This window comes from Grammomys surdaster, unplaced genomic scaffold, assembly GCF_004785775.1.
Source record: "Grammomys surdaster isolate TR1022 unplaced genomic scaffold, NIH_TR_1.0 229, whole genome shotgun sequence".
Classification (NCBI taxonomy): Eukaryota; Metazoa; Chordata; class Mammalia; order Rodentia; family Muridae; genus Grammomys; species Grammomys surdaster.
This window is the reverse complement of record NW_021604674.1, coordinates 3842963-3853364: the sequence shown is the minus strand read 5'-3', so window position 1 is coordinate 3853364 and position 10402 is coordinate 3842963. Positions and strand designations below refer to the sequence as shown.

General features: G+C 42.7%; 1 protein-coding gene across 1 annotated transcript in view; it reads right to left on the bottom strand.

Moving 5' to 3' along the window:
- Nucleotides 1-10083, bottom strand: part of Plce1 (phospholipase C epsilon 1) — a 248841-nt gene extending 238758 nt beyond the window's left edge. Inside the window, exon 1 of the mRNA XM_028773472.1 lies at nt 8624-10083. Within this exon, the coding sequence (XP_028629305.1) occupies nt 8624-9811 (1188 nt within the window). The 5' untranslated portion in view covers nt 9812-10083. The remainder of the gene's footprint in view (nt 1-8623) is intronic.
- Between the last annotated feature and the right edge of the window lie 319 nt (nt 10084-10402).

Here is a 10402-nt window from a genome sequence, read left to right as displayed (position 1 = left end):
TGTGTCTCTGTGTGTGTCTGTGTGTGTGACTGTCTGACTGTCTGAAGAGCAGAACAAAACTCTAGAAGGAAGATCCTTTTCTCTGTCTCCCCCTCTGGAAAGCCTCCCAGGGTTTTTACAGTCAATTGAGAAAAGGTGCCAGAGACAAAGAGACCCAGATCTGACCTTTCTTTGTCTCTCTGGACAAGTCTGCAGAGGTGAGAACATGCTGTCTGGGTTCACAGGCCTGAAAAAGATCCCTTTGAATTTGAGTGGAAAAATCCCAATTCTGTTATAGGAAGAGCACAAAAATAAGCTGCTTTTGTAGCTTTGTCAAGAGAGGGCTGGCTAACAAGCCTGCAGTAGGCCTGGAAAGGAGAGGGGGTGTGGGGGGGGAGCAGGTATGAACTGTGTTTCTCTAGTTGCAATCCAGGGGGACGTTCAAGAATTATATATAAAGCGATGACTCTGACTGTCAGAGAAATTATAGACCAGGATGCAGGGTGGGAGTCAGGCTGACACAGAAGACCTCTGAGATGACGGGACACAGAGCTCAGACACAAAGAAAGGGTGCATAGGGAATGGCCAGGTGTAGACCAGTCTCTGAGCCTGAAAAGTCCAACTTCTACTGTAAAAGGCCACAGAACAAAAGCTGGTTTTGGCTTTACCACACCCAGGCTCCCCTGTTCCCTCGTGGAAGCTGATGTAGACAGTGAGGAGAGGAACGAGGGTGGCTATGTTCCAAAAAGCCTTTATTAGAACCTTTGCCAGCACGGACACTTGAGTTTTATATATTTTTCACTTGCTGTGAAATAGTCTTCTTCAGATTTTTTTTTTCAACCTTTAAAAAGTATAAGAGGCACTCCCGCTTGTGTTTTAAGATTATCCTTGCCAAGGTTTATGGAACCCTGCGGAGACCATTCTCAAACAAAGAAGATAACCACAGGCTTTCTTCTTCAAAGATGATAACTACAGGCTTTCTTCTTAAACCCTTGTTGTGGCCAGGGTTGGGACAAAAAAAAAAAAAAAAAAAAAAAAACAAGACACTTGATCTGCCCAGCATTCAAAATTTAAGGAGGCAGTCACTGGAGAGTATAAGGTTGCCACATGTGAGACCTGAAAGCATAGAGCCTCCTTAAATTTTGTACCCTGGACACCTTGCTTGGTTCACCACAGTTCTAGGTTATGCGGCACCTGTGCATGACAGGGTATTTTTATCATGAAGCAGCGAGCTCTACCCAAGTTGTCATGATGCCCTTCCGATGGTGTGCCCACTTGCACACTCAAACTATGATTTCCCAACCATTCCTTTGGGAAACACAATTTGTTTAACGAGAAAAGTGATCTGTGAAATAAAAATTTGTGAGGGCAAATGGGGAGAGAAGAATGCAAAGCCGTGCAAACTAGAGTTAAGGGTAGCCTAGGGAAAGGGTAAGATTCCGGAGAATGACTCGCAATTAAAACTGTTGCTTGCAGAGTAACATGAGGAAGATTAGGAAAGAGGAGAAATAAACTCTAAAGGAAATATTTAACAAGTTCCACAGAAATTAAAGTTGTGAACCATCTTTGCCATTTTCTCACATTTCATATACATACATGTATATATATGATATAAATCATATCTCATATATCTCATATATCCATATATGTCCATATATATATAATCATGGACTTATATCTAGAATATATAAAATAACTCAAAATGAAAGACAACTCAACTTTAAATGGTCAAAAGAGACCAGGGTTGTTTAGTGGTTGAGTTCTTGTCTAGTGTATGTGAGGCCCTGGGTTCAGTTCTAGGATTTGACTAGAAATGTCTCCAGAAAAACGCAAAAGGCCAACAAGCACATGAGGAAATGCTCAGAGGGATTATCTATCAAGAAATACAAACAAAAACTATAAGGAGATTATCACTTCATATCCAAGGAGGACTGCTATAAACAAAGACAGAGAAACTAGCACGGCCTGCTGGGGTTGTGGAGGCATCGGTGCATTATGCTTCACTGTGGGGATGAGGCAGATACTTGGAGGAACTGTCTGCTGACCCCTGAAAAGGTCAAAAGTACAGGTATAAGTACCTGCCACCAATCCTAGGTATATACTGACAAGAACAGGAAATGTACGTTTTCATGAAAGCCTGCGTTTGAATGTTCACAGGGCTGGGAATACAGCTCAGTGACAGAGCACCTGCTTGGCACGGAGGAAGCCATGAGTCCAGCCCTTTTCCCTTCAAAGAAAAAAACAAGTTCACGGAAGCATTATTCAGAATCATAGCCTCAGAGCAGAAAAGGCTTGATGTTCAGCAACTAATGAGTGGATAAATACAACACAATGGCACAGTAAAAAAATAAATAGATAAATAATGAAGCATTAGTAAGTGCTATAGTGTCAATTAGCTGGAAAATGCTGAGGCAAGTGACTTAAGCGACTCCCAGAACAGGTGTATGAACATTCACAATAGCATATTCTACAGAGACAGAAAGAATAGTGGATGTGTAGGATTAAGGCAGAGGCCAAGGCAGGTGGTGGTGATGCTAAAGGGCTTAGGGTTTCCCTCAGGGCATGAGGGTGTTCCAGACCGACTGGTGAAGGTCCACTCATCTTTGAATATAAGTGGGTAAACTATACCTCAACAAAACTGTATAAAAAGAGAAGACACCGAGTACTCCTTGCCCCAACCAAGCAGTTTGTGCTTCAAAAGAGAAGAGGCCCTTCGTATCTCTGAGAGACCTGCAGCTCTTTGTGTTGCTGAAGGCTGAGAAGGTTTTCTGCTGAGCTTTCAAGGATTTGAGTGGCTAGAGCATACACACAGGAAGGGGTTAGAATTTAGGCAGGGACCTAGCATATGGGTTAGGAGTTTGCTCTCTTGAACTAGTCATGTATCCAGACCACCAAAGAGAGCATCATGTGGGTTTCTTGATGCCTTTGAGGGCTGGAGCTTGAGTCAGCTCTCTGACTCTGAGAACAGTTTTTGAGGGAGGAACGAGCCACCAGTGTGTCATGGAGGGCAGAAGATAGTCACACCCGGCCCTGCAATGATGCTTCATGTCCCTGAATGCTGAATCACTTGGTCAGCAGGACGGAAACCTCCCCATCACCCTAAGATGTCTCTGAGCCCCATTGTCTGCTGTCTGCCTGTTCCCAGAGAGGGAAACTCCCACTGGCCATGTCTATGGCCGTCCTGCTATGGCATCCTGAGGTCCCAGCCTGTAAAGTGCAGGGCAAGTATGAAACCAGTTCTTCGCCTGATGCCATGTCCTTGCCCACTGACTCAGATCATCTTCAGGTCACATACAAATGGCCATTCTGAGAAATGGGTCTCTAAAGTTGAGATCTCCATTTACATAGGACAACTGTAGCAAAGTGGGTAAAGTCCTAAGACTGATCCTGTCCCAGGCTGTCTGTCATAAGAGTACTAGAAACACATACATCTCAAACCAGAGTCCAAGTGAAAGGTTTTTATTCCACCTTTTATCAGATCCTAGCCAAAGAGCGTAACCACAGAGACAAGGCTGCATCATTGCTGTCCCAGGTCAGCTAGTCCAGGTGAGTAGTTCCATCCACCCCAGGCTGGCCTCACACAGCTCATCACTGATGTACTGGCTATAACTGCACTGTATGGAGCTAATGGAACAGCTCTTTCTCACACACACAACAATCAGCAGGAAAGAGTAGCTTCTTCCTAACCCTATGTCATAAATGCGGTTGAAGCTTCAGTAGAGGAAAAAGCCACCAGGGAGCTCACCAGGCACTGGCTTCCAGCTTAGTCTGAGCACCGGAAGAAATTGTAATTATTTCATGGATCAAATTGTCACTGATCTCCAGGGCAATCAAATGCTCAAAAAAAAAATTTTTTTTTCTTTTGCTTCTGCAAAGGCTGGCCAGTGCCAGGAGCCAGACCCAGAGAACTTCAGGAAATTACCTGCTGTTCTGAAAAGCCTAGTCAGTACAAAGTTAAGAAAGGACGTTTGCAGGTCTCAGGTCCCATGAACTTAAAGAACGTCTGGTATTTTCTGGAAGCCAGATACGACAGTGGGATGGTCTAGTGCAATAAGGATATGACAGTGGGATGGTCTTAGACAATGAGGATTCAATAGTGGGCTAGCCCTAAGCAATGACCCTTGCCTAAACTTCCCGTTTTGCTGTGTCTTTATAACCTGCCTCCTGAAATTAATGTTGTAGAGTTTGATCAGAACCCTAGACTTGCTCTCGTCCTTTGTGTCTCTTGTTCCTTCATTCTTTTGCCCCCTTCCCTAGGGTCTCCTTGAATCCCCAAACAAGGCTGGGGCAGGTCAAATGATTGGGTCATTTATAAGAGTTACATCTTTAACTTAGGACCTGAGTTTACCAGCAGTGAATCATATATCAGCGGCATTAGTATTTTCCTAAGGTTTGGTTTAGCTCCATTTGTAAATACCTCAGTGGTAGATTGCTTGCCTAGCAAGCAGGAGGCCATAGGTTCAATTCCCAGCATAAAGACACACCCTCCCTCCCTTTTCCCCTCCCTCTCTCCCTCCCCCCCTTCCTCTCTCCCTCCCTCCCTCCCTTCCTTTCTCCAACACATTTATCTCAACAAAGGTATTATTGACCAATTTGTCGCTGCCTCTTAATTTTGATGTTCTGTGCTTGGCAGTAAAGAACCAGCATTTTAGGAAGAGGCAAGTCAGGACACACGAAGCTGGTTGTGACTATCTTTTTTTACTTACATTTTTTTCTAGTAAGGTTTTTAAACATGAGTTGTATTCCTTTATAAAAATAGTCTTAAATTACTCCTTGTTCTTTTTAAAATTCAGTATGAGTCTTCTCTGGTTTGGCATATGTATTCATACAGTGTGACCCCTCTATGGATCAAAGAAGGGCAATCCTGGGGGTGCTAGCAGGAGAGCTGGTGGTGTTTCTGTCTTGGCTACCCAGATCCCCTTCCACCACTATTGAGTAGAGCTAGGGTTACACAGGCACATTTGTCAAGACAAACACTGACACTTTCTGTGCTTGAGCCCACCTGTAAGATAACTTGAAGCTTTTGAACTCCACAAGATTTAGACAGAGTGAGAATTTTAAAAAACAAAATAAAGGGACTGAAGGGATTGCTCAGCAGTTAAGAGCATTGACTGCTCTTCCAGAGTTCCTGAGTTCAATTCCCAGCATCCACATGGTGGCTCACAACCATCTGTAATGGGATCAGATGCCCTCTTCTGGCGTGCAAGTGTACATGCAGATAGAGCATACATACATAAAATAAATAAATCTTAAAATGCTACTTAAAAACAAAACAACGAAAAGAATAAACGCCCTTAGTCAAATGTTTAACCTGCAGACTTCAGCTACTTGCCAAAGACTCTACTTTGTTGCGCCAATAGATTTAGAGCAAGAGGGTGTATATATGGGGGAGGGAGACTTTAATGTTTTACAAGCAGGAGGAGGCTAACAATCTGGTTAGTCAGCAAGCATGAATCCTCATTAATGTCTTCATCCAAACCCATTCTCTCCACACAGCTGTGAAAATATAAATTCACTGGACTGTTCTGACCAACGCACCCAGAAACAAAAAATATGATGCCAAAGAACTAATTAGATGAATAACACATGCCAGCAAAGCACAGGAAGGACTGTTTGGGCACTGTGTTATAGGCCGAGGTAATACAGTTGTTTTTCAGACAGCCATGGAAACTCAAAACTTCAGGTATTCAAGTCGTTTATATAAAATTGGTTAGTGTGTGCATGCTACATATTCATCCCTGCATATACTTTTAACCACCTCTAGATTACTTATAGCAACTAATATGATATAAAGGCTTTGTGAATAGTTGCTGTGCTGTGCTGTGCTGTGTTGTGTGGGGGAATAATGACCAGAAAAAACAGCTGTTTAAGCTTATAAGAGGGGTGTGTGTCTGTGTGTGTGTGTTTGTGTGTGTGTGTGTGTGTGTGTGTGTTACTTGGAACTGAAACTAGGGACTCTAACATGCTAGGCAAACTCCACGAGACTAAGCTATATCCTCAGGGTCTTTTTGTGTTTATTTTGACATGGGGTCTCACTAAGTGGCCTTGAACTTGCAATATTTCTGCCTCAGGCTCCTGAGTCATTGAGATTATAGGTCTATGGAGTCACGCCTGGCTAAATATTTGTGGGTGGGAGGGAGGCAATGGTTATTGGAATTTCAATTCAGGATTTTATACTCAATAGGCAAGCTCTCTATCACTACACTACAGTACTAGCACTTTTTTTTTCCAAATACTTTCCATTTGTATCACGAGGACTTCAATGAACCCAAAGCCTGCAGCTATAGAGTCATCTGAATATTAGAATTCATACTGCTATAAATTTCCCTGAGAGGCCACCAATGAGAAGGACGAGGTGGGAATGAGTCCACCACCAAGTAAGAAACTAAAGGTCGGGAGGACAGGAGCACTCACTGCTTTCAGCACTGTGTTAAGGAGAGCATCTCGCTGTAGGGTGGCCTACAATAGCGCCTTTATGCCTGGCTTACTTGAAAGATAATTAGGACCTGCCAATCACTTATGGATCCCAAGCCATAATTTAAATGCGGTCTACCTCTAGAGTCTGTCTCCAGCCATGACATTGTCCTTGTTTTCTATGCATTTGGAGTTGTGTTTGCATTATATAGACAAAAGAGAACAGGGCTCTTACTACTGTGATACACGTGAAACAAACAGAAATAGAATGGGAGTTTATGGCTGGGGTACTGAAGGGCATAATTTACAAGACCCAAGGCAAGTAAATATATTTCAGCTGTGCCAATTTTGCTTACATTTCCACCAGACTCTAAAGTAAAGAGACAGATGTGAAGAAGAGATTATACTTTGGGTAAGAGCAGTGACTTTCTGACGAGGTACAGCGTGCGTGTCGAAAAAATTACAGAATCCTCCGGATAAAAACAGGACAGCTAGCCCATGCCCAGCTATACCATAAGTGCCAATAAAAATGCTCACAGCCTCTAGGATGGCAGCTGACACAAAGGGAAGAAACATTCCTGAGCCCCACTTTAACAGAACTATGGTGATCCGCTCCAAGCCTCCGGAGACAGAGCAGGGAGGAGACAGTTTGGTTTCTTTCAATTGTAAATTAACCAGACCAGTGAAGGTGTTTAGAAGCTGCTGCCCAACAGCCTCAGGGTTGGGGAAGCTGGAAGGAAGCATAGTCATTCTGTTAATCATCCTAAAACCCGCAGCCAACACAACTCTCCTTTGGAAGCTCCCTTTAGGTTGATAAAGGAAGTGTGAAGAGCTGCAAAGTGAGCATTCTAGAAACAATTTCCCAGAGAGAGTCACTGAAGGAAGCAAGAATGCTTAGCAAGGACAGAGCAGGTGATGGGGTGTAGTGGTGCAATCTCGTAATCCAGCACTTGTTAGAAACAGAGACTAGGGAGTTCAAGGCCAGCATGGGCCAGCCTGGACTACAGGAGACTCTATCACACTAAAGAAAAAAAAAAAAGCAACGAAAGGCGAAGTATATAGTGATGTCTTCTGCAGCTGAGTCCAGAGAAGGTCACCTGGCTGTATGTGGTTAAAGAGAGAAAGTCGTGTAAAAATTCAGAGGACCTGGAAACTTGGATAACAATTTTAAAAAAAAGAATATTCTTGTTCATCTTAAGTAGAAATTTAGCATGTCTATAATTATGAACTTTTACAACAAAGATAGCTCAAAGCAGAAGTAACTGATCATGTCATCAATAAAAATAACACAAATTTTTCACATCATGTCATGGTCATGGTGGATATCTTACAATCTTACGGCTATTTAGGGTGAGCAGTTGTCTCTATTTGCCCGGATTAGAGGGATTTCCTAGAACAAGAAGCTATCACATTGCTAGGTAGCACTGGCCAGTGTGGTAAGAAAGATGCACTTAAATCACCACCTCACAATTTCAAAATCATCTTGTGTCTCATAAATGCAAATCAACATAATTTTATCCTTTTCTGACATTTTCTATTGCATTCAGTGCATTTAAAGTGTTATTTTATATCTGTAGACTTCATAGAAGTGGTAGGTACACAGCACACACACACACACACACTCAAAGTCTAAGAGAAAAGAACTTTGGCTGCAAAGTAGAGGCCTCAAGATTTAAGGTCCTTCAAGACACTAAAGCAAAAAGGCCACCATGGATCACGAAACACACACACACACACACACACACACACACACACACACAAGACTTGGGAAAGCCGCTCCAAAGCTAATGGACAAAGCCATTTTGCTGTCATCAGAAAATCTCCACTCCCTACGTAGATAGGCCTGTGTGTGTTTCATGGCCTAAATCGCTGCAGAATCAACTCAGACTTGAGACCTTTTATGAATTGAAATATCTAAATCCCAATAACTGCAAATGACTCCTGTAAGAATCACATCTTGACAGATCTTGTTCTATCTTTTTCCATTAATTAAAGCAATATAAATAGAGAATTAAAAAAAAATCAAGTTTCCTGAAATAATGGAAACAGGTACACCTGTAATCTCAAGATTCTGGAGGATCACAAGTTCAAGGACAAGCTTGGCCATGTAAAAAGCAAGTTCCAGGCCTATTTCCTAAGACCCTATAATATCCAAAACGCCTAAAGGAGGGTGAGGGAAAGGAGAAAGGGTAAAACTAAAAAGGTGATGGTAAGAAACCCCAACTCTTACCAGACACCACTGGACTTCAGACAGACGTTGGCTCCCACTTTGCCTCATGTCCATTGTTGGCAGAGGTTCCATCACATCCCCACAAGGCCATATGAGACCAGCTTTCTTCTGATCGACGTAATTCCAAGCAGCCAGCCCAATACGGCCAGAAGGCAGGGTTCTCATGATCGCTCTTGTTCCAGTATACACAGACTTCTTAACTTCCCTGTCATTTTTACAAAACCTTCGGACTAACAAAGTAGACCGCTCCTTTTTGCTTTTAAAGAAATCGTCTACGTCTTCACAATTATCAGAGAAATCCTCCATAGGGCTCAGAAACGTCTTGGCAACAGGACCTTGAGTAAAGGTATCCTCGCAAAAGCCACCACCTGAGCAGACCTTGTCGGCCTTCGGGCAGGAGCTTTCAAAGCACAGATATTCATCACGCAGCGAGGTACAATGGTCACACTTCAGCTGCCCATTCTTACAACCACAGGTCCTTGTCAATTCCACCAGTTTACAAGTATATGCCATGTAATTTTTATTTTGCTGCCCCCCAGGAAGAGTAACACAGTTTGCACAGTCATCCAAAATTAATTTTTCTGACAGGGTATGAAAAGCATCCGATGTTGTCCGGTCAGCTTCGTAATGGAAATGAAATACCGCCATGTTGTCATCAGAGTGAGGTCCTCTGGACTCCATGATTCCAGGCTGATTTCCCAAAGGGCTCACATCCATGGGAGAGTCCTCCGTCTCCAGTTGAATTCCAGGGAACATCTTCCTTTCCAGTGGAGAAGGAATTCCAGGTTGCAAACACGGGTCTTCTGTGACAGAGTCACGGGCTTCACAAAGCTGGCTCCGGGGAAGCTCATGCTGGTGACTTTGCAATAAGAGGTTGCAGTTAACCATGTGGGTTTTCACGGAATCCGGGACATTCTCCTGCCAGCATTTTTCATTGTGATTCTCATCGCTGACTAGTTCCCCATTTGCTATTGAGAAGACGTTGGACAAATTACTTCTAGAAGACTCTTCCTTAGGTTTGCTCCACTGTGAGATGGTATGAGGGATGAGCGCACCCTGTGCTCCAACACGTGCCTTAGGAATACCAGCATCTTTTTCACTCCTCTCTTCTGCCCCTGACTGAACAGAAGCCAGTTTCCTTTGAGTCACAGGGATGAGGACGGAAGCAGCCATTTCTTCGGACGTCATCTTGACCAACGTCCTTCAGCTACTCTTCTGTGTTTCCTTCTCTGGTGATCATGTCCAGACTTCAGATAATCTCAGATAATTCCAGTCTTTGAGAGAAGCAAGCTGATAGTTCCTTTCATTCAGGTATAATAAGAGCCAAACAAAACTTTCCAGTCGTGACTTCCTACAAGAACAGTTTGCTTTACACCGATATTTCAAAACAACAGGTCCATTTTCTTTTCTCTGTTGCCTGAAGCTAATTTTTTAGAAGGATTTTGTTCAGGATCACATTCTGCGACTTGTGGTTTATTGTTAATGTGCAATGATTTAAAAATCCAGTTTGAGTGTTTTCTGTTCCCTGTAAGAAAAGAGATAATGTCAAACATTATGCCATTAAATAGCTTTTCAAAAGCAAGTTGATAATTTTAAGTTAATGAAAAATATAGATCAATTCTGAGGAGAGAGTTTTGCAATCAAAAGTTAGTTTGAATATTTTAAGCATTTATCATTTTGGCTTGACAATACAGAACTTCTGCTTCTAGCAAAAATTGGGTACAAAAATCAGATTTATCCTGGTGCATTAAATAAAGTCTAAGCAGGGAAAAAGAAAAA